Below are 24,559 nucleotides of genomic sequence, written 5' to 3'. Positions count from 1 at the left end.
TGAGGACATCATGCCTAGTAGTTGTAATATCATCTTCGCCTGTATTTTTTGTGTTGGATACATGCGTTGTATAATCTTTTGGAAATTTTGAACCCTTTGTGGACTTGGAGTGGCTATTCCCTTTGTTGTATCTATTGTGGCTCCTAGGTATTGTTGTACCTTGCACGGCAGAATGTGTGATTTTGCATAGTTGATGGTGAAACCGAGTTTGTATGACCTGATCTGTGTGGTGTGAGCACCTTGTCAGTGAGTCGGTCTTGATTAGCCAGTCGTCTAGATATGGGAATACGTGTATTTGCTGCCTTCTGATGTGTGCAGCCACTACTGCTAGGCACTCTGTGAAGACTCTTGGTGCAGTTGTTAAACCGAAGGGCAATACTTTGAATTGGTAATGTATTCCTTTGAATACGAACCGTAGGTATTTCCTGTGCGACGGATGTATTGGTATGTGGAAATAGGCGTCTTTGAGATCTAAGGTTGTCATGTAGTCCTGTTGCTTTAGCAATGGTAACACTTCTTGTAGCGTGACCATGTGAAAGTGTTCTGATTTGATGTAGGTGTTTAGTGTTCTGAGGTCTAGGATTGGCCTCAGTGTTTTGTCCTTTTTTGGTATTAGGAAGTACAATGAATAAACTCCTGTGTTTATTTGTGTCTTTGGTACTAGTTCTATTGCGTTCTTTTGCAATAATGCTTGAACTTCTATTTCCAGAAGGTCTGAATGTTGTTTTGATAGATTCTGTGCTTTTGGTGGTATGTTTGGAGGGATTTGCAGAAATTCTATGCAATAACCATGTTGGATAATTGCTAAGACCCAAGTGTCTGTAGTTATTTCCTCCCATGCTTGGTAATACTGACCTATTCTTCCCCCCACTGGTGTTGTGTGGAGGGGATGAGTGACATGTGAGTCACTGCTTGGTTGTAGGGGTTTTGGGGCTTTGAAATTTTCCTCTATTCCTAGGGAATTGCCCTCCTCTGTATTGGCCCCGAAAGCCTCCCCTGTACTGTCCCTGGTAGCTGGACGGTGTTGCCTGCGAGGTGCTGGCTTGTGTGGCCTGACCCCGAAACCCCCCTCTAAAGGGTGTCTTGCGGAAGGTGCTGTAGGTTCCTCTGCTCTGCGGGGAGTAGAGTGCGCCCATGGCTTTAGCAGTGTCAGTGTCCTTTTTGAGTTTCTCAATTGCCGTGTCCACTTCTGGTCCGAACAGTTGTTTCTCATTGAATGGCATATTGAGCACTGCCTGCTGTATCTCTGGTTTAAAACCAGACGTTCGTAGCCATGCGTGCCTTCTTATAGTCACAGATGTGTTAATTGTTCTTGCAGCTGTGTCCGCTGCATCCATAGAGGAGCGTATCTGATTATTAGATATGTTCGGCCCTTCCTCAACCACCTGTTTCGCCCTTTTTTGTAGCTCTTTGGGTAGATGCTCAATGAGGTGTTGCATCTCGTCTCAATGGGCTCTGTCATAGCGCGCAAGTAGTGCTTGAGAGTTAGCGATGCGCCACTGGTTTGCAGCTTGTACTGCGACTCTCTTTCCGGCTGCATCGAACTTGCGGCTCTCTTTATCTGGGGGTGGTGCATCCCCAGATGTGTGGGAGTTGGCTCTCTTGCGAGCTGCTCCTACTACAACGGAATCTGGTGGCAGCTGTGAGGTGATGAAAACAGGGTCTGTGGGAGGTGCTTTATATTTCTTTTCCACTCTTGGTGTTATTGCTCTACTCTTGACCGGCTCCTTGAAGATTTCCTTTGCGTGCCGAAGCATTCCTGGGAGCATAGGCAGGCTTTGGTAGGAGCTATGGGTGGAGGAGAGGGTGTTGAATAAGAAGTCATCCTCGACTGGTTCCGAGTGTAGGGACACGTTGTGGAACTCTGCTGCTCTAGCCACCACTTGTGAGTATGCTGTGCTATCTTCCGGTGGTGAGGGCTTTGTAGGATACGCCTCTGGACTGTTGTCCGACGCTGGGGCGTCGTATAAGTCCCAAGCGTCTTGGTCCTGGTCACCTTGGCTCATGGTGGTGTGAGCCGGGGAATGTGATGGAGTTTGTGCCGGTGAAACGTTAGTTACAGGTGGAGGAGAGGGTGGCTGTAGGAAGTTGGCTCTGTATGTGCTATTTCAAAGTAAGGAATAGCATGCACAGAGTCCAAGGGTTCCCCTTAGAGGTAAGATAGTGGCAAAAAGAGATAATACTAATGCTCTATTTTGTGGTAGTGTGGTCGAGCAGTAGGCTTATCCAAGGAGTAGTGTTAAGCATTTGTTGCACATACACAGACAATAAATGAGGTACACACACTCAGAGACAAATCCAGCCAATAGGTTTTTGTATAGAAAAATATCTTTTCTTAGTTTATTTTAAGAACCACAGGTTCAAATTCTACATGTAATATCTCATTCGAAAGGTATTGCAGGTAAGTACTTTAGGAACTTCAAATCATCAAAATTGCATGTATACTTTTCAAGTTATTCACAAATAGCTGTTTTAAAAGTGGACACTTAGTGCAATTTTCACAGTTCCTAGGGGAGGTAAGTATTTGTTAGGTTAACCAGGTAAGTAAGACACTTACAGGGCTTAGTTCTTGGTCCAAGGTAGCCCACCGTTGGGGGGTTCAGAGCAACCCCAAAGTCACCACACCAGCAGCGCAGGGCCGGTCAGGTGCAGAGTTCAAAGTGGTGCCCAAAACGCATAGGCTAGAATGGAGAGAAGGGGGTGCCCCGGTTCCGGTCCGCTTGCAGGTAAGTACCCGCGTCTTCGGAGGGCAGACCAGGGGGGTTTTGTAGGGCACCGGGGGGGGGACACAAGTCCACACAGAAATTTCACCCTCAGCGGCGCGGGGGCGGCCGGGTGCAGTGTAGAAACAAGCGTCGGGTTCGCAATGTTAGTCTATGAGAGATCTCGGGATCTCTTCAGTGCTGCAGGCAGGCAAGGGGGGGGTTCCTCGGGGAAACCTCCACTTGGGCAAGGGAGAGGGACTCCTGGGGGTCACTTCTCCAGTGAAAGTCCGGTCCTTCAGGTCCTGGGGGCTGCGGGTGCAGGGTCTCTCCCAGGCGTCGGGACTTTAGGTTCAAAGAGTCGCGGTCAGGGGAAGCCTCGGGATTCCCTCTGCAGGCGGCGCTGTGGGGGCTCAGGGGGGACAGGTTTTGGTACTCACAGTATCAGAGTAGTCCTGGGGTCCCTCCTGAGGTGTCGGATCTCCACCAGCCGAGTCTGGGTCGCCGGGTGCAGTGTTGCAAGTCTCACGCTTCTTGCGGGGAGCTTGCAGGGTTCTTTAAAGCTGCTGGAAACAAAGTTGCAGCTTTTCTTGGAGCAGGTCCGCTGTCCTCAGGAGTTTCTTGTCTTTTCGAAGCAGGGGCAGTCCTCAGAGGATGTCGAGGTCGCTGGTCCCTTTGGAAGGCGTCGCTGGAGCAGGATCTTTGGAAGGCAGGAGACAGGCCGGTGAGTTTCTGGAGCCAAGGCAGTTGTCTTCTGGTCTTCCGCTGCAGGGGTTTTCAGCTGGGCAGTCCTTCTTCTTGTAGTTGCAGGAATCTAATTTTCTAGGGTTCAGGGTAGCCCTTAAATACTAAATTTAAGGGCGTGTTTAGGTCTGGGGGTTAGTAGCCAATGGCTACTAGCCCTGAGGGTGGGTACACCCTCTTTGTGCCTCCTCCCAAGGGGAGGGGGTCACAATCCTAACCCTATTGGGGGAATCCTCCATCGGCAAGATGGAGGATTTCTAAAAGTCAGAGTCACCTCAGCTCAGGACACCTTAGGGGCTGTCCTGACTGGCCAGTGACTCCTCCTTGTTTTTCTCATTATTTTCTCCGGCCTTGCCGCCAAAAGTGGGGCCTGGCCGGAGGGGGCGGGCAACTCCACTAGCTGGAGTGTCCTGCTGGGTTGGCACAAAGGAGGTGAGCCTTTGAGGCTCACCACCAGGTGTGACAATTCCTGCCTGGGGGAGGTGTTAGCATCTCCACCCAGTGCAGGCTTTGTTACTGGCCTCAGAGTGACAAAGGCACTCTCCCCATGGGGCCAGCAACATGTCTCGGTTTGTGGCAGGCTGCTAAAACTAGTCAGCCTACACAGATAGTCGGTTAAGTTTCAGGGGGCACCTCTAAGGTGCCCTCTGTGGTGTATTTTACAATAAAATGTACACTGGCATCAGTGTGCATTTATTGTGCTGAGAAGTTTGATACCAAACTTCCCAGTTTTCAGTGTAGCCATTATGGTGCTGTGGAGTTCGTGTTTGACAGACTCCCAGACCATATACTCTTATGGCTACCCTGCACTTACAATGTCTAAGGTTTTGTTTAGACACTGTAGGGGTACCATGCTCATGCACTGGTACCCTCACCTATGGTATAGTGCACCCTGCCTTAGGGCTGTAAGGCCTGCTAGAGGGGTGGCTTACCTATACTGCATAGGCAGTGAGAGGCTGGCATGGCACCCTGAGGGGAGTGCCATGTCGACTTACTCGTTTTGTCCTCACTAGCACACACAAGCTGGCAAGCAGTGTGTCTGTGCTGAGTGAGAGGTCTCCAGGGTGGCATAAGACATGCTGCAGCCCTTAGAGACCTTCCTTGGCATCAGGGCCCTTGGTACTAGAAGTACCAGTTACAAGGGACTTATCTGGATGCCAGGGTCTGCCAATTGTGGATACAAAAGTACAGGTTAGGGAAAGAACACTGGTGCTGGGGCCTGGTTAGCAGGCCTCAGCACACTTTCAATTGTAAACATAGCATCAGCAAAGGCAAAAAGTCAGGGGGCAACCATGCCAAGGAGGCATTTCCTTACAGTGGCGGAGTTACCTTTTTCACAATTTTTTTTGTGGTGTTTGGTCTGACTGAAACTCCAGTCTCCTTTTTCTCCTAATAGGGGGAAGGGTGCTTATTTTCCCTGTTCCTTCCTGTATAAAAATAAGTTTCTGAGTGTGGTCCACTTCGGTGGATTGCAACTCTTCCTCAAATCTATGCTTTCGCATCTGAGAGGACAGTGATTGCTCCTCTGAATAGGAACCGGTAGTTGGGTCGGTTGCGGGTCGTTTTGGCACCGAAACCCTGTCTGTACTCTTTTTCGGCTCCGAGGTGACCTTCTTTTTCGGAGTCGAACCCTCTCGGCGTCGATCTTCCTCGGTGCCGCTGTCTCTGCGTCGAGCAGTTTCGGCTCCGCTATCTCGGCGTCGATGTTTTTCAGCAGCACTTTCTCGGTCCCGAGAAGGCTGCGTGCCGGTGTCTCGACCGGAGTCGGACGATCTCGGCACCATTTCGGCCTTTTTCGGTGCCGATGGTCGGTCACCGAATTTATGGGTCGAGCCATGGCCTGGTGGCAGTGGCGTCCCCTGGGCCTTGTCACTTTTCTTGTGTGCTGGCTTCGACGTCTTACTCACAGTTTTTTGGTGGTCGAATTCCTCGGAGTCCGATTCATTGATCGAGAAGGTTTCTTCTTCCTCTTGTTCCTCGAACTCTGTGAGCTGTCGGCGTGGACGCCATCTGCAGTCTTCTGGCTCGACGGTCACGGAGTGTTTTTCGGGACCGGAACGCACGACAGGCCTCGCAAGTCTCTTCACTGTGCTCCGGCGACAGGCACAGGTTACAGAACAAATGTTGGTCTGTATACGGGTATTTGTTGTGGCATTTAGGACAGAAACGGAACGGGGTCCGTTCCATCAGCGTTGTTTTACACGCGGTCGGGCCGACCAGGCCCCGACGGGGGATTGAAAACTACCCCGAAGGGTACCGGAGCTCTTCACTCTTCGATTCGGTGTCGATTCTAACTAAGCCGATCCCGAACGCAACAATACCGACGTAATTTTTCCGATATTTAGCTAACTTTCCGTTCCGAAACCCGGAGCGAAAGGAACACGTCCGAACCCGATGGCGGAAAGAAAACAATCGAAGATGGAGTCGACGCCCATGCGCAATGGAGACAAAGAGGAGGAGTCCCTCGGTCCCGTGACTCGAAAGACTTCTTCGAAGAAAAACAACTTGTAACACTCCGACCCAACACCAGATGGCGGGCTATGCACAACATGTGTATCTACAGCGACAGATGCCATCGAACACATTGTTCTCTCCAAATTAAGTATCAGTCATTTGAGCCCATGCACAAGGCAGACTTGCCTGTTTCCTGGAAGCTAGCTATTCCAGGCTAAAACGCCTGCCAGAATGTTGTGTGAGCTTTTAAGCCTTATGTTCAGACGAACCATATCTGGTCTTCCACCTCAACAAATTATCCTTAAGAATCCATGCTTCTTTGCTGCCAAAAATTGATATCAGATTTTCACATCAGTTAGGCAATTGCACTCTTCTCTGGCACAAAGATGGACATAGCTGAGATATGAAGAGGGCCTCAAAATATTACTTCAACAGAACCACATTCTAGACAAAACGCACCAGGACAGGTTCCACCTCACATTGTTTGCCTCCCATAAACTGGTGAGTAATGCAAGTAGTGTGGCAAAGCAGGACAAGCATTATGTACTATGCTTTTTAACTATTAGGTGAGAAACATAATGGATCTTCAAACACGTCCTGGGGTGTGTGAGGATGTGTGAATATATACAGCACTACAAGTAACAAACATATGGTTACAGGGGGTAAGTAAAATGTTCTGTTTCTGCAAAGAATGCTACCTACAGGAGCACATGCTACAGGCTATAAAGTAGTACTCTTCCATAAATCGGTGGCTAGAGTAGATGAGATATTTGGAATAAAGTTTTAAGTGTTTGGTTAACCAACGTTTGTTTGCTTGGAATCCACACTAAGGTTTGTTTAATGTGGTGTTCACCATGTAGTAGCTAAGTTCTCAAAGGTAGTTGTACCAATCTTTGTAATGGAACGTGCTATAGGTATTTTGCTTTGGCAAAGCATACTTGTACGCATTTAACTATGCTGATTGCATCCTTTTGGAAATGGGATTCGCTATGCATGGTTTTACAAAACAGTTGCTTTGCAGATGGATTGTGTTCTGTCAACTGATTCAGAGTATGGGAAGAAAATTGGTAATACAATGATTCCATTGAGATGGAGGGGACACCACCATTGAATGAAAGCAAAGATGTGTCCTAGTCAGCATGTATGAAAGGGTCTTCTACTGTTCACTGTTGCAACTCCTTAACTCTTCTTCCAGGAGAGAAACTGAATGTCACAACAAAGAAGAGGCTACCACGTTAAGGTCCCACTTAGAGGTCCAGCTGATTTCTAGAAGGGATAATTCTTTGACAACCCTCCATAAAAGCTTTAAGGTTTGTTCAAAGTGCTCTTTTGCATATTTGCTGCAACAGCTGTAAGATGTAATCAGAGGGAAGTGTATTCCAATGCTGCTTTTTAAAGATGCAGCATTCATTAAATATCCTGTGCTGACACAGAGGGCCTACCTACTGGCTTATACAGCAATGGACAAATCTTTTCCATTTTGTGGCATAGCATGCACATGTGGTCCACTTGTATGACTCACAAAGGATTTGCATACACTCCCAAGAAGTGTTAAGTAATCAACTTTTAAGATATCTGGTACCAGATATAACTAGATTCATTTCCATGAGGTGGGGATGTCGGATACCAAATCAGAATGGTCTGACAGGTAGTCTTATGTGGGAGGCAGACATCTCCAGAAGCAATAACTACCCCGATTTGTCTTGCTCATGCTGGGACAATCATGCGAGTCATGAATGCCTGACATTTCTCACTATTTATGAAATCAGGGGTAATGGAGAAAGCAAACCCCCCCGACCAGTTCGCCCATAGTGAACACAAGGACAGAGTACCTCAAAGCAAAGCTTGAGCATTTTGGGTTTACAGCGATTATAAAGTTTGTGGGTGCTCCCCATTCTGAAAGCACCACTTACATATTTGGAGATTCAGCTTTAATACGTGTATGTTGATGCATTCTGCTTAGAAGGTCTGTAGAAGTAACTGTTCATCACACTGGGTGCTCTGCTAAGAGCTGGGTGCTGCAAATGGTCCATTGCTATGTTTGAGCTACAGCTGAAAACTAAGAATAGAGGCCTGCCTTAATTTTTAAAGGTAGTACACAGCTGTCATTGTCTTTACTAGGACTATTTCCCCCACAAATGTCTGTATAAACGATTCCAGCACAAATTGAATCTGTCAATTCTAAGTGAAAGATATGACAATATCACTGTCCAACATCCAGGCACCCTTGAGGGTCATGGATGGAGATGTGCCGTCACCCCTCCCCACCATCCCCACAGGAGGGACGTATCCGATAATGGTTGTGTGGCTGAGGCTCTAGAAAAGGCCTATCCAACAAACTATTCATTTTTTCACCCTTTGAGAATGCTGCATCTTGGGCCCCAACAGCAAAGGGCCCTCCCATTGACCTTTTACTTGCCACTACAGCTGTTCAAGCAGGTGCCCTTGCGGTCTTGCATGTGGTACAACTTCTACACATGAAGTTGTTTAACAGTTTTTGTTCTGTCCTCAGTTAATGGATGAGATGTCTAAAGAGGTAGCAGCCTTTGGAATGCCATCACTTTTTCATGTAGGCTTTGCTTGTGATTGAATTAAACAACTCCTAGAAAAGAATTGTCTTTCTTAATGGGGTGGGGTGGCAGTTCAAGGTGTATCTTGCACATTAATCATAGCTTGTGTAATAGTCACTGCTGCTTGGCTGTGCTAGATATTGTCAAATGCTGCTCTCAGCTATGGAAATACAAGAATGGCCTTGCAGCGCAGATGTTTTGCTACCAATGCTAAATATTCTGTAAGCATCCTTGGTGCTGTTGTGACCCTTAAGGGTAGAACCTTGAATTGGTAGTGCTGTCCACTTACCTCCAATGTGCAGCCAAGAGGCACACAAGATGTTCACAAGTGCACTCACAGGAAATGACCACCTACCCCAAAATATGCTGAATGTCAAAATTCAGATACAGGCTGCAAATTATCTAAATCTGAACTTTGGTGAGGAAAAAAAAGCCCAGTCAGGAAACCTAACTTAATAAAGCAACAAAGTGAACAGTCACCTAGAAAATATGAGAATGCAGCATCCGCCTGGGGTGTTATAAGTTTCATAACCATTTTTAAAAAGAGGTAGTCAAATCCAACAAACATTATGTTGGATAACAACTTTTGGCTTTGCTAAGGTTTGTGTATGTTTTTTGTAAAACTGTACAGGGGTCTCTGTGTGAAAGTGCAAACTGTACAAAACAATGCTGTCAGACAAGCCACCGGCTGAAGTGGGCCCACCCGGTTACCATGCTACTGTTGTGTGGCAGGCAGAAGAAAACCAAATGACCAGTGGATGATGAAGCTGGATTTAAGTCTCTATAAAATCACACAGTATTGGCTTATGTCAGACCGAAAGATGCATTTAGAGAGACCTTTGAACAAGGGAAAAAACCTCTGTTCCTGCAACCTGCACAAAGGTGGAGCTACACGTTGTTCATAAACATTAATGAGGATGACAATGTGTAGTTAGTATTTCCATTTGATTTAGGATAAACCATACACTTGCCTGGCCTTAATAGCAACAGTCTAGCAGATATTTGACATCCAGTATACTTGGATTCAAAAACGAATTTATCAGACTAAGTTATCCACAACTAGGCCCCAACTAAGTCATTCAAAATACTTTGATCATTTCCCAGCAGGCAAATGTCATTGGTTGCCATGACCTGTAACCTCACACTCCCCACCAGCTTACCTTTCCCTTCGACACCTGGCCCATAGACCTTGACTCCACTGGTGTTGACAGCCGGCTCCACTTGCAGCTTGCTGGGGAAGTTTGGCACCATCTGGCCACCGTACTTTATAGTGATGGTGTAGACACCAGGGTAGAGGGGAATGTAAGTGATCGTGTAAGTGCCATCACCGTTGTCTTGGATATGCACCTCTGCCTGCATGCCAGTGTCTGAGATTATTTCAATGGTGAGTTCAGCACTGCCAGCATTTGAACAGTCAACACTGAACTTGCCAGCCTCCTGCACCATTGCGTGTTCCAATCCAGGGCCAGAACACTTCACTTTGGTGGGGTCAAAGGTTGGCTCGATTTTAGCCTTGTAGGGAGAGCCAGGGACGTGTGACTCAGCAAAAAGGATGTTGATGTTGTAGTCACCGGGTTCTGTTGGAAGATAGGACACAGAGCAGGTTCCGTCGCCGTTGTCAAGGCACTCAATCTTTGCCTCGCAGGGGCCTTCCACAGTCAAACCCAAGCCGCCAAGACCAGCTCCTTTGGTGTCAATGGTGAACGGGGCAGGTGCACCAACATTGCCACCTTTCAATCCAGGACCATAAGCCTTCACCTGGAGGGGAAGATGCAACACAAAGGAATCAGGTTGTGCAGAAACTGAAAGTCAAACCTAGCACCCAGTCCACCAAAGCAGTGGGCACATGCCTGAAGCCAGATAGACTGATTACTTTCAATTCATATACACCTCGCTAACACTATTGTGCCACATCCAACAATATATAGCCTGTCTACATTTTCATAAATAAAGAAAATTGAGGAAAATACGAGACTGCAGCAAAATTAGTAGTAAAGTATTTGTTCACCAAATGTCATTTAAAAGGTTTCAAAAGCAGGAATTTTACCAGCAAGTGTCGTGGTTTCATGAGAATCCAACAAGCAGTCATTGTTAAAGAAACTGGACAATTAAAGTCAAATATTCTTACATCATAAGTCAGAGAAAACACCAGCATCTACCTCTGTGGCATGTGGGAAAGGGAGGTGCTCCAGACAAATGACTTGCTGTTCAATTAGGACATCAATCCAAGCCTCACCTTTGATGGATCTGTAGGTGGGACGGCTTCCACTGGGAATGGGCTTCCAGGGACCGGCACTCCATCATACGTCACTTCCACCTCATATGGTCCTTCCTCCCGAGGGATAAACTTGACTGTGCTGTTGTCTGGGCTCAGGCCTGGCTCTACCTTGCAGGGCACAGACTTATTCGATGGACCAGTGATCTTGGAAGCCACTTTGCCTTGCCCCCCAGCACCCTTCGATTTAACAGTAAACTCCTGGTCTTTTCCAACTTCAACCTCTGCAGATACGAGAGTGCATCAAAAAGTCAGAGTTACGATACAAGCAGTGATAATTGCTTCCACTACTGAGTAAAATTAGCTGCTGTGCATAGTTCAGGCCAGCATAGGTAAATTACACACAGTAAACTTAACCATTGTTTTGCAAATTCCTCACACAAGAGCATCATCAGGTCAATCTGTAAAATGCCATTGCTTGGCCTTTTTAAAGAAAACCCAGTTTTACCCATTGTGGATGTGGTAAAAGATAACTCAACTTACTGTCTCCAAGACCAGAGATCTTGATCTTGCCGAGGTCCAGCGTTGGGGCAATCGTAACAGGAAAGGGGCTCTTTGGGATGTGGTCTCCACCATACGTCACATTCACACCTAGGTTACCCTGGCGGAAGAGGCAAGTACAAGAATCCAATTAATTTGTACATGAATCGGCACACGCAACAACCGGTTTAAGGGTCCAAGTAGCTCTCAACTACTCAGTGTCACGTCACAAAAGCATGTAAAATCTAGATATTTCAGGGGCTTGTTCATGATCAGTTTACATTTTTTGGATTTTAAAGAAAAAAAAAGAAAAAAAAACAGACAATTGAAAACAACTTGTTCACCCAAACATCTGAGGTGAGGTCCGCACATTAAAGGTTCAGAATGGGGAATCCTTGCCAGTAGTTATCTGTGCACGACAGCTTCAAGTCATGAATGCGAAACGGTTTCTGCTTTAGCCCTAGAGAATGTACACATTCACTACGAATGGCTTCCTCATTAAGGGGTACATTTAGACGGCAGGTTGCGCAGCTTTTTAAACTGGACCTTTTCACGCCACAGCCGCTCAAATATGGGTAAAGGAAAAATGCAGCTTCAGATTCGTTCGTCTGATCCACTGCCCCTACTTTCCTTCTGGAGGCTGTAGGAGTCTTCACTAGATCCACAGCCTGCTCCCAGACCCCTATTCTGGATGTCGAGTGGAGGGACAGAGGAAAGGGTGGCTCTTACATCAACTATGTCCAACTAAGGGAGTGGACTTATGCCTTACTTTTATCCTGCAGTAAAACAATGACAGCATCAAGCAGGTTGCAAAGACATTTGATTAAATAAATAGTCTGACAAATTCAAGCACAGCAACCACAGGCAGGAAGTTGGTTAAAAAAAAAAAAAAAAAAACACACAAATAGGAAAGCAAGACAGCATGATGTTGCATGAAGGTTCCAACTGTGGCAGAGGGGATCTCTTCGGAGTCCAATTGACAATCCAAAGATCAGACCCTTTAGTTGTAGACAGGCTGGCTTTCGGTTCATCGAACTGGTCAGCATTTAGAACTAGTCTGCAGAGCACGCTAGACTGAAATCCTTTTTAACAGGCCACTCATTCAGTGGTCAACCAGCACGAAATTGCTGATCGTGAAGGGGAATACAAGCTTAAGTAACTGCGGTAAAAGCGATTCTCTTCTCTAAACCAGAGCGATGCACTTTCCACAAATCACCCTCAGCCAAATTGAGGGAGTCAATCAATTCAAAGACATACCAGGTATAACTACAGAGCGAGTCGGGGAGCAGGGGCTGCACTGCCTTCAGAAGTAGGACGTGCTGCCAACTGGTCTACAGCCAGGTACTCTTCAGCCAGTCTTTCTGATCAGAACATACATTTAGCAGCCGCAAAGTGAACTACTCACCCAAAACACTGCCGAGTCCTCCAACCCCAGTTATAAAAAGCAATGAATATCATCTCCCAGTAGGAGGCATGAATAGGGTTTGCACTACTTAACTGTTCATAGGACTGACATCTTTCACTGAAACCCCATGAAAGACCATTGCCAGACAAGGGCACACTTCATCCAACAGGATAAGCACCACTCAAAGCTCTGAAGTTTTCCGAGGATTGCAAGTTTCAAGATGCCAACTAAAAAGCTGCTCCAGTTACTTTGAGCATTGAATCAGGGGACTTGTTAGCTCTGCAACCACACCATATCAATATCAAAGGTAAATCTACAAACAACCATGCGCAATAGGTCAATCCTTAAAGCCCAGACCCTACAACCCACCAAAAGATTGCATCTTTGATCACTGGGAGCCAACAATGCTGGAAAACTGAAGCCATCAGGACTGTCCCCAGAACACTCAAGCAAGCCGCAAGTGAAAGTAAAAACCATACGGTGTCAACTACAATAGCTCATTGGCACTTGGCCTCACTAGCTCAGCAAGTTGGATTGGGTGATGGTATGTATAACCAAATTCACAAAACCAATCATTTCTTCCCACCTCTGGTTGGGGCGATGACTTACCTGTTGAATTGGCGTGTACTTGACAGTGTAGGAGTTGTCATGATTATCGATGACATCAAAGTCACGCACCACTTCCCCTTTGGCAGGACCAGTGAACTGAACATCCAACTTTGCCTTGCCAGCTGCCTTTGTGTTGACAGTGAAGTGAGTGGGCTTGCCAAGTTCAATACCTAAAAAGAAAACAATTTTATACATTGTGTGGACCAGAAGAGACTACTCCACAACTCATGAACTATTAACAAAAAATCTGAATAGTGACCTTCTTGACCACTAAATCAACTTTATTCACAATTATTTAGGCTTCTCCCATAATATTTGCATAAATTACTACACTTAAGTACCTCCCCTTTAAAACACCATGCTGGTCTAATGCTGAATCTATGCATCCTGTAGATACACTAGGATTCTGCTTGCAGGTCAGGATACACAGCTACTGCCTCCCTGCGGCCCACCCTTTTTCCATGATTGCAGTCAGGCTTATCATTATCTCATGATAAGGGCGTCACTGTAAATCAAGGACTGATGCCTTCTACGTCTGAGGAGAAACCATGTCTGATGTTTTCTTGGCCACATGCAAGCCTAATTTGATTCATCAGTGTCTGGCCCTTGCTACGAAAGAGCCCTACTTCCACATCGGGCTTGAATTTCTAGGTAACCGTAGGACACTCCAGGTCTCAGTTTACAGGAATTCTACCAGAAGCCCTCAAGACTAGTGGCTGCATGTGCAAATACGCCAGAGTGGGCAACAAAGCCTACATCAGTTGGAAGGCACATGCTCTTTGTACTGGTGCTGCTGGTCGTCAGAAGACTAGTGTACCCTATATTGCAAAAGTATTGTCTTCAGAGAAGACAAAGTACCATGCCTTAGCGAGCCACCCCCCAAAACTTGCAAAGTAAGACGATCGGTCAGAGGAAACCAAAGTGTATAGACAGATTTTGCAACATCCATTCACTAAACCTGCCTACGTTGCATGGACTTCCTACTTACCACTTCTGTTCAGGCCAGGGCCATCAGCCTTCACTTTGCTGGCGTCATGAGAGGGATCAACCTTGATTCGGATTGGACTCATAGGAGTAACCTGGAAAACAGACGGTGGGGAGTTAAACTGGAAGGGGATAAGTAGCCTACTTCAACCTGTTAACATTGCAACTGAAGGGGAATTGTATAAAAAAGGGTCTTGTGTCAACTTGTGCCAACCCAGACCAAGGTAAAACAAACCTGAAATTATAATAGTTTCCCATTACAGGTTTTCCCAGAAAGAAGTCTGCCAACATATTTGGCATAATACCGGCATTGCACCATCGCAGCTCAAACACCTGTTTTGTTACAGAGAACCATAAATAAAGCACTAATGGTCGGCACGTTCTCTACAACCCTGGGTGAGTACCAAAAGCAGGAACTGATTCAGATACATGCTTTATCTCACATCCTCTTCTTGGAGCTTTTCAGAACAAGTTATTTACCTTTGGTAACCATTTTACTGCAGATACTCTAACTGCAGGCTCCTGACCTCGTGAATGTATCCCAGGTGCCACACTGGATCTCGAAAAATTGAAACCTATCTCCCTCACAAATTTTTTGGTGTTAAACCCCCATTAAGATGCCTGGAACCACCCTGGACAAACCATTACCACATCTATCTAAGCACCACTCTAGCGCAGCACTGTCATTCCCATGATAGTTTTTTCACATCCAAGAGGCAAATGGACCAATAGGATTGAAATTTTGGGCAGGCACCACAACTAAAAAGGGACCATTACTCGAAACTGCCTGAAGGGACCCTGATGCCCTAAGGAGGTTCCATCTTGACAAGATTTTAGCAGATCTTATTGCATAACACAATCCACCTGGAAGATTTTTTCTGAATGACCATGTGAATTTCACACCCATATATCCAATGAGCCGCTGACCAAAAATCTAGAATCCTGGATCCTCTTCACACAGCAACTCAGTTTAAGGATCCAGAGGAAGCGGATAAATAGTGGGCAGGGTGACTTACTGGCCACATCGAACAGGTTTACCACTTAAGGCAGGAAAGAAGATTCTGTTATTAGGACCAACGTATCAGAAAAGAGGTGAATGAAGAATGAATACACAATGCCTGCAGCTCACTAACGAGCGGAGGTAATAGTCAAAACTGATTTTTGTCAACAGCCCCAATTGGCACCTGTGTCTGGGCTCTAACAGGGAGCCCCGAAAACAGTGAGCACGAAATTAAGTTAAGGTCCACGTAGTGATTGTGAAGCAGAGGAAACTTATACCTCAAACCTTGAAGAAATCTCAAAACAATTATCTATTTATAGTCTTTCGGTCCGTCAGGCAAACAAAGGCCAGAAAGGCAGAGAGATACCCTTTAACTGTACCCATTCAAGGCCTTTCTGGGGTAAATCACAAACCTATCTGAAGGGCATGATGTAAGCGAGAATCCACTCCTTCCCATGCATACTAAGCAACAGAACAAGACTGCAGTCCACAATACGGATTTCTTGGGAGGGCTGTGTGCCAACAAAGTGGCACCCGCCACCTCTGCCAGGTCGAATGTACTTAGTGTGCCTCCATCAATCTCCAGGCATTAAGCTGAAAAATCTGGTGGTCAGGTGCAAAACCTGCCCCTCTGGCTGGGAGAGGTTTACCCTGAGTGGTGGATGTAGCTGAAGGCACATTAATAATCACATCTGCGTGCCAAGTTCGCAGAGGCCAGCCCAGTTCAATAAAGATCTGCACTTGGTCCAGGTGCTTCCTCATCAGAACCCAAGAAACTAACAGGATAAGCAAGAAAAGAATAGAAAGTTTCATGTCAGGTAGACTACATCCACCAGAGCTCCCTGTGCAGGAACTTGGAGAGACCAGAACAGTAGTTAAACAGTGTTTGCGTCCATGGTAAAAACGCCCCAAAGAACAATAGTGACCATAACCACTTCCAAGTGACCATTACACACACATTAAAAGACAGGTTAGCCAGGAGCTGTATGAAATTAAGCACAAAGTGCTGCAAAAAAGATGGACACTCAGACAGCTCCTTAGTCGATGCTACAGTAGAACTAGACATCTCTGCACGATCTTCAAAGGGGTGGGAGCACTACACGGTTTGAAATTAATTATGAGGATGATGGAAATGCTATAAGTTCTGATGAGAATTTTTATGGCAAGAGTATGCGTATCTACAGCCACACATGCCATCAAACTAATACTTTCTAAGTGGAAATGCTGAAAATCTAATCTGAAAATGTGGGCAGTCTAAATTAAAAAAAAAAATTAAAAAACATTTACATGATTTAACAAGCCCAACTACAAGATGGTGTAAAATGCACACCATGTGAACACAGCATACGTCATGCAGCACAATTCACCCAGCATCTGCCTGAACATCTTGAACAGACTACTACTTCAAGTTAAGGCCTACAGTGCTTTTATGGCCCCCTCTACAATGCAGCATATCACAAGAAGCATTGTTCAGTTTCCCCGCATTCACACTTACCTGTGGACCCTGGGAAGTAAGCCTCTTACTAAGACTGCTTATGGGACGGTCAGTGCCAGAATTTCCTCTTTAGGCTACTCTGAGTATAAGGCAGTACCTGATGAAAATGACAACTCACCTGATCAGCAAACAGCACCATGATGGTGTAGCTGCCTGCACCAGGCGGGGTGTACTTCACAGTGAACGTGTCATTGTCATTGCGGATGATGTCAAAGTCTATGTCGGTCTCGACAGGCTCCACCACACCTGGAGCACACTTTATGCCGATGCTAACATCACCTGTATAAATATAACAAAATTAAAATAGGGCTGAACTGCCTGGTTGGAAAACTAAAGGGAAAGTCCTAGGTAAACACCATTTGCACAAGTGCCAGATTAAATGAAATGTTCTTGAAGGATCCAAAACAATCTTGGCCCCAACAGGTACGCACATTGAAAGGTAGGACATCCAGGACAGCATTAAATAGAGCAGAACCCACTGAAAGCCACTATCTAAATAGACAGCACTTTGAGGATGATTTAATCATGAATTTCACATCACAGCAGCCATAAAAACTGCAATCAGCCACCCTAAAAAGCGAACTTACCCTGACCAGCCTCAGTGCAGTCCACTGTGAAATAGGTGGGTTCGTGGGCTTTCAATCCAGTCTTTGCCACACCGGGGCCATATACCTTTACTTTGTTGGGGTGGCAGCCGGCACCAACATTCATCTGCAGTCACAAGAGAAAGGTGAAGATAATTTATGGATGCCCAAGCAACTAAGATCATGAAAACATTCCTGCAACGCAACCCTTGAAAAGCAAGGGATAGCAGCAATACTTGGTGTTCAGGTTGGCCACAAGATACAAAGGGTTCAGTCTGTCTCCTTCATACACACCTTATTTTATCAAAAGGTGGGGTGACTAGCATTAGTGACTGAAGTCAAGTCTTTAAACATCCTTTCAATTCACATTGGCGGGCGAATGGAGCCAGACTGCCACTGCACTTACCCTGAACGGGCTGTTGGGAATGTTCACCCCACCCCAGGACACCACCGCTGTGTGCTTCAAGGGCTTCTTTGGAAGGTAAGAGCAGCTGTAGGTCCCATTTCCATTGTCCTTTGTAGTTACCTCAACTGGGCTACCCTCTGAATCCTGCGAGGAAGAGAAAAACCAAAAAAAACGTGTTTATTGCAACAACTTATTCCAACAATGTTTTCCATTAATGCAAGGTGTCAGCAGGAGGAATGCTACTCATCTGTAACCATTGTTTAGTTTGCTTATCCTTCGATTCATTGTTCAAGCTCTACCACACAGTGGCAGATGCTGCCTAATGTTAGTGAAGAATTTTAAGTCTGAACCAGAGGATAATTGCCTGTACCGGAGAACAAATGCACAGAAATGATTCCAGGGAAGCAATCTTTAACTATGGTGGCAGCAGAGGAAATGTGTAACGATATTCAGAGAGTGCCCTGCATCCGATGAATGCACCATATTATGTCTGACAAATCCAGGCTCTGTATGGGAGGCAATGAATACAAGAAAGGAAGCTATAGCCAGGCAAGCGGGAGGCACTTTGTGGTCACCCTGGTCCACTCTCAAATCCTACCCATCTGCCCTGTTCGCACCAGAGAACCTTTAGGCCCAGATATAACGCCCTTGCGCCTAGAGTTTGAAGTAAGCTTCTTGCAGCGCAGTGTGGCTAGCCCCAGATCAAGGGTACTTACTTGCCCAAGACTCTGGTGTGGTAATCACACACTGGAAATTAACTGGAGCTGCCACCTGGCCTGTTTTTTTTTTAACCGGCATGACCAGGATTTCAATGTCCTGGCCGGTACAAAAATAAGGAAAATAAATTAAATCCAGTATTTTATCCCGTATTAGTACATCTGATGAACAATAAATATGGGAAGAAAACACTTTAAATGAATGTTCTAGAAGTGCTGTAGCGATCCCAGAATGACTAAAGTAAACAAAGATGAGGGCTATGTTGAGAATGAACAGAGAATTTTCTATAAAGTTCTATTTAGGCATCATGTCCAGGCCTTTGCAGCATCTAAAATGTGAATAAATGGTGAGTATTTCTTTCTGGGAAAGGTGACAATCAAGTTCATATCAGGATTGTTTTTAATTCAATATTCTCATGTCAGACCTTTATTGCATTATGGGCTGTGTGCTCATTAAAGTGCAGTTTTATGGTCTGGCTCTTTCTGGTGACACTTCAGGAATCGCATTCAGCAAACTGCTGCACAATCTCGCTAATACAAAGCGCCTAGAAGAGCCTTTGGATTCAGGAACATGGCAGAGGGAACACTACTCACCTGAACCTGGACTTGCAGGGGTGCCTTCCCTCCATTTTTGGCATCAATTGTGAACTCTGCTGGCTTGTTGATGGCCAGACCAGTTTTTTCCAGTCCAGGCCCATACGCTTTCACCTAGAGACAAGCAAAAAGGACAATTAATAAGTAAAGCACTTAAAATCTCTTCCAGAGACTTCTTTGAACAGAAGTGCTCAACCTGAAACCAAGGAAAAGGCCCCATCTCAATGAACCTCAAGCACATCCGGGTGGCAAAACTATTTACAAACAGGAGTTCCAGCAGGTGGGCCACATAGTACAATCACGCTCAGCACTTAGCTGCAAACGTGCACTACACAACACAAGATCAGGCAGGTTTTAAAGTAAACCACTGGAGGCCAGCTTGGACGGCCTCTGGGGAATTGTCTTCAAAGCTTCAACAATGCAAGTATGTATTGCTATAAAGAGTGAATGAAGGCCGACAAACCAAATATCAGTAGTACAGGTGTCTTCAGCCAGTCGATCGCAAGCTACCTCTCTAGCTCCCACACCCCTTCAGAGTAGCTCACATCCTGGAGTTCCACACAGTCACATTTTTCCTTTTAAATTTAAGGAAAGGCTGTGTTTTTTTTTTATATCTACAGGCTGCTGCTAGCATGGCCTGATAAGGAGCAGTGCTGGAGTCAGATGTATGACAAAAGGCGAGGCCCAGAGGTGTAGAATTTAAGCACGAAGGTATTTACTCTTTAATAACAGTCTGTCAACAGTGTTGGAGGTGAGAGCAAAATGAGGTTTCTTAATGCTTTTAAAATCTGAGAAAATTAAAATTAAGTTACCTTATGATGAAGTTAACTTCATTTTAATTTTCTCAATTTCTTTTTCCAAAGTGTTACATTTACAAACTGAAGGCCTCTCGCTCCCAGTAGCACACTGCCATATTTAGAATAAATTTCTCCCTTTTGGAGAAAATAAGTGCAAAAAAAAGGTTCCACATTATGAACATTTTTGCATTTTAAATGTCTTCCACTTAAAAACAAATGGTTGAATGTTTGTGATTTATATGCAATGGTGCCACAAGTACATACAGCACAGGCCCTAAGTTACCCATACACATATACCCCACTCATATGCACACATGTTCATAAATCCCCAAAGACCTGGTTCTCAGTGACACATGGCAGAACCATAGTATCTGGCCCTTTGGACAATCGGTTTAAATCAAGGAAGCTGAGCGTGGGGGTGTTTGGTAATGAGCCAGTTGTTTAGAAAAGGTTGGAGACCCCTGCAGTAGCCCACCTAAGAAGTGCTGCCTGGTCCAGGGCCTGCTGGCTAGTTGTGGGTTTCAGAGATATAATCCCCACTATTGACACCCATCGACTCACACCACTCAGTTACCTTCTCTGGGTAGAAGTCTTTTGGTGCCGGTTTGATCTCTGCCATGAAGGGGCTGTGCTTGATGTCTTCATTGTTGCACAGAACATGGACTGCGTATTCACCAGCCTCCAAAGGCCAGTACCGGACGTCACAAGACCCATCTCCCCTGTCGTCACATTCTATCTTGGCCTGTGATGGCCCTTCCACTGAGAAACCTGTACAAGGAAAGAAACTGAAGTCATACCTATGCAGAGCAAAGGACTGAAGGCACCAGGGAATAAACCTTTCTTGTCTACCTCCATCACAACTCACAGGCAACCAGGCACTGTACCACTCACACGGTCTCAGGCTGCCTTTGGTTTCTACAAGCTAGGTCATGAATGTATTCAAAATATAGAAATCAGTAACAGCACTTGAGTTAAACCAGGATTAAATGTGTTGCCACTAAGCTGCTTAACCCTGCCAAGGAAAGAACAAACTGAAGCTTTTGAGACATTTCATGCAAGGACAGTCGAGCGGCGCCTCTTCAGCACAGTCAGTACGAAGGCCACAGTGACCCAAACTGAGACTATCACATGGCATCACAGATATGTTTAAGCGCCTCTCACATCCGACCTCTAGACAAAATATTAAAGTCTTATCTATTCTGAGTGTGTTTGCTTTATGTTGTCGTCAGCACACAAAATAACTTTTTTGGCGCAGACAGACTTCAGAGAGTGCTTAGTGGTGATGCAAGCCTTTTAAACTGAAAGCTGAGAACGTTATCATGCAAACAATGCAAAGACCCATCTCCCATGGAGCAGTGGGAATATCAAGAGGCAATGTACATTTTTCCAAGAAATTTACAGCAACCACCACCAAAAAAAAAACTCAACTGATGCGAGTAGCCTTAATCAGTGACAAGTCAACATTAGGTATGAAAGACATCCTTTTGCGGACACTTAGTTTGGTCAGTTGCGTGGAAACATGACTGCTCCAAGTACTTACCTAAAGTGCCCACATCATCACCGATTGCTTCCACTACAAAGTCGGCAGATTTCCCAACAACTCCACCTTCCAGACCAGGACCCCAGGCACGAACTTTCTGGTTCCCACACTCTGAACCAACTTTGACCTCAAACGGGCTGAGTCACATGAAAAGGAAAGAGCAGTATGTGAGTACGCAATGGAAGCACGGAGTCAGAGCTCACCTAACCAAGCGTACCCAGCTGTCAGTACCAACAGAACCTTCACAGGGCTGGATTGGGAAGAGCAGCAGCGACGTTAGAAGGTACATTTCCTGCGTGAATAGTTCTTTCTGGCAGCACTAATGCACGAAGGGAGGCTGGCATAAGAGGCTTCTCTCGTGTGGATTACATTGGACTTGCTCGCCCACATGAAGGCGGCAAGCTGCAACCACTGTAGTAACTCAGGTCGATCAGTGTCAGTTTGCAAGCTTAACTGAGGTGGACGATGTGTCCATCTACCCATGCACCATCTATGCTTAATACAATAATCACAAATACAGATGGGAAGAATGTGGTAAGATGAAAGAATTGCTTCCGTCTCGAGTGACTTTTCAGGATGTTCAGCAACCTGAAGAAGCTACCATGTAAAGGGGACTGTGACAAACGTTCAATCAAGACGACAAGTCAGAACATGGCTGCTAATCACATGTACATTCCCTAAAAACACAAGTTAGAACCTGCCAGAAGATCTTCAGAGAAAAGGAACACGCTTTAAGGGCTCTTTACCTTCTGGGAATGTTCTGTCCACCCCACGTGATGGTGACAGTGTAGGTGCCAGGAGCAGTGGGATAGTACTCGAACCAGTAGACACCATCACCCAGGTCCTTCTGCTTAACACGCTCTTCTGTACCCTCTACAGTAAGGGCAAGAAAGGGTTACAGATCAGTGCTATGACCACATCAGGAATAAACTGGTGTCATTTATTTCGATTTATGCGTAATTTAATCTGAAACCCCAACACATAGGCAAGAAAGCCAGGTAGATCAAGACCCCATGAGATACAACAGGAACGTTACTCACTTGGTCCCTTCACCACAACCTTCAACTCTCCACTGCCAGCTCCTTTGGTGTAGACTTTGAAGTCTGCAGTCTCCTTGACCCGAACTCCCTTCGGCTGCAAGCCACGACCAACAGCACGGCAGACAGTGGGGTTACAAGCTGCGGAATTATGGGTGTAGGGAATCAGATCATTAGCTAGGTCTGGGGCCAACCAATACAACCAACCAACGCACACCATGACCGAACAACCACCCCCCACCACCACCCTCCACGCCTGGACCCCGATCAGCACCGAAGACACCATCCGCACGATGAACTCCATCCACTCCGGATCACCGACGACCCCTGCCCTCACCACGTCTTCAACAAGGCCGACGCTGTCATCGCACCCCACCTGCGAGACATCATCAACACATCCTTCGACACCACCATCTTCCCCGAGAGCTGGAAACACGCCGAACTCAGCGCTCTACTCAAGAAACCAACAGCGGACCCCACCGACCTCAAGAATCACCGCCCCATCTCGCTTCTCCCGTTTCCAGCCAAAGTCATCGAGAAGACCGTCAACAAGCAGATGGCCGCCTTCCTCGAGACGAACGGATCCCTCGACCCCTCACAGTCCGGCTTCCGAGCCAACCACAGCACCGAGACCGCCCTCATCGCCGCCACCGATGACATCCGAGCCCTGATGGACAATGGAGAAACAGCGGCCCTCATCCTCCTAGACCTCTCCGCGGCATTCGACACGGTCTGCCACCGCACCCTAGTACGGCGCCTCAGCAACATCGGAATCAAGGACAAGGCGCTGGAATGGATCATCTCCTTCCTCGACGGAAGAACACAGAGAGTCCGCCTACCACCGTACAAGTCAGAGGCCTCCGAAGTCATCTGCGGCGTCCCACAAGGATCATCTCTGAGCCCCACCCTCTTCAACGTCTACATGAGCCCCCTCGCGGCCACCGTACGCAAACACAACCTCAGCATAATCTCCTACGCCGACGACACCCAGCTGATCCTCTCCCTGACCAACGACCCCGCCAGAGCCAACCTGCACGAAGGGATGAAAGAGGTAGCCGAGTGGATGACGACCAGCCGCCTGAAACTGAACTCGGACAAGACGGAGGTTCTCATCCTGGGCTCTTCACCCTCCGCCTGGGACGACTCCTGGTGGCCTCCCGCCCTGGGCACCGCACCCAAACCGACAGACCATGCACGCAACCTGGGCTTCATCCTGGACTCCTCCCTCTCCATGACCAGGCAGGTCAACAACGTTTCCTCGGCGTGCTTCAACATCCTACGCACACTTCGGAAGATCTTCTGGTGGATCCCCACCGAGACCAGGAGGACCGTCACCCAGGCCCTCGTCACCAGCCGACTGGACTACGGTAACGCCCTCTACGCCGGTACCACCGCCAAGCTCCAGAAGAGACTCCAGCGGATCCAGAACGCCTCAGCCAGACTCATCCTCGACATCCCACGATCCAGCCACATCTCCGGACATCTGAGAGACCTGCACTGGCTCCCCGTCAACAAGAGAATCACCTTCCGCCTCCTCACCCACGCACACAAAGCCCTACACGACCAAGGCCCGAGCTACCTCAACAGCCGAGTCAACTTCTACGCTCCCACGCGCCACCTCCGATCAGCCAACCACGCCCTCGCCGCCGTCCCCCGCATCCGAAGAGCGACTACAGGAGGAAGGTCCTTCTCCTACCTGGCCGCCAAGAACTGGAACTCCCTCCCGACCGACCTGCGCCTGACCCAAGACCACCTCTCCTTCAGGAAGAAGCTGAAGACCTGGCTATTCGAGCAGTAGCAGCACCCCCCCCCCCCCCCAGCGCCTTGAGACCCTACGGGTATGTAGCGCGCTCTATAAGTGTCATTGATTGATTGATTGATTGATTGATTTCACACAGAGTAATGTGAATTATAAGTTGAAGTAAATGAAATGATTACCAAGGCTAAAAAAAAACACAAGTAATATTAGGAGAAGTCCTATGTTTGTCGACCTGGCTCTTAATACAGTTCACTAGGTTTCTGCTTTGTACCAAGTGAAAATACAAAAAAAAAACTAAAAAATTAAATAAAAAAAAACACTCCAGTTAAGGACCAGATCCGTGCTTAAAAGGGTGCAGACCAGGTCATCCATTCTCCTTGCACACACGCCACAGAGGAAGCACAAGGA

At 46.7% G+C, this 24,559-nt stretch overlaps 1 protein-coding gene across 4 annotated transcripts in view; it reads right to left on the bottom strand.

The window, feature by feature from the left end:
• Positions 1 to 24,559, bottom strand: part of FLNA (filamin A) — a 252,270-nt gene that overhangs the window by 65,223 nt on the left and 162,488 nt on the right. For all 4 annotated transcript variants that reach the window (XM_069209483.1, XM_069209482.1, XM_069209484.1 and 1 more), the window contains exons 10-22: positions 22,396 to 22,533; positions 22,102 to 22,228; positions 21,356 to 21,492; positions 20,390 to 20,583; positions 19,019 to 19,132; positions 17,709 to 17,852; positions 17,306 to 17,429; positions 16,837 to 16,997; positions 14,228 to 14,318; positions 13,240 to 13,409; positions 11,229 to 11,346; positions 10,707 to 10,969; positions 9,631 to 10,228 (exon numbers count right to left, since the gene is read on the bottom strand). In XM_069209483.1, the coding sequence (XP_069065584.1) occupies positions 9,631 to 10,228; positions 10,707 to 10,969; positions 11,229 to 11,346; positions 13,240 to 13,409; positions 14,228 to 14,318; positions 16,837 to 16,997; positions 17,306 to 17,429; positions 17,709 to 17,852; positions 19,019 to 19,132; positions 20,390 to 20,583; positions 21,356 to 21,492; positions 22,102 to 22,228; positions 22,396 to 22,533 (2,379 nt within the window). The remainder of the gene's footprint in view (positions 1 to 9,630; positions 10,229 to 10,706; positions 10,970 to 11,228; positions 11,347 to 13,239; positions 13,410 to 14,227; positions 14,319 to 16,836; positions 16,998 to 17,305; positions 17,430 to 17,708; positions 17,853 to 19,018; positions 19,133 to 20,389; positions 20,584 to 21,355; positions 21,493 to 22,101; positions 22,229 to 22,395; positions 22,534 to 24,559) is intronic.

Source organism: Pleurodeles waltl, chromosome 10, assembly GCF_031143425.1.
Source record: "Pleurodeles waltl isolate 20211129_DDA chromosome 10, aPleWal1.hap1.20221129, whole genome shotgun sequence".
Classification (NCBI taxonomy): Eukaryota; Metazoa; Chordata; class Amphibia; order Caudata; family Salamandridae; genus Pleurodeles; species Pleurodeles waltl.
This window is presented reverse-complemented; position numbering and strand designations above follow the sequence as displayed.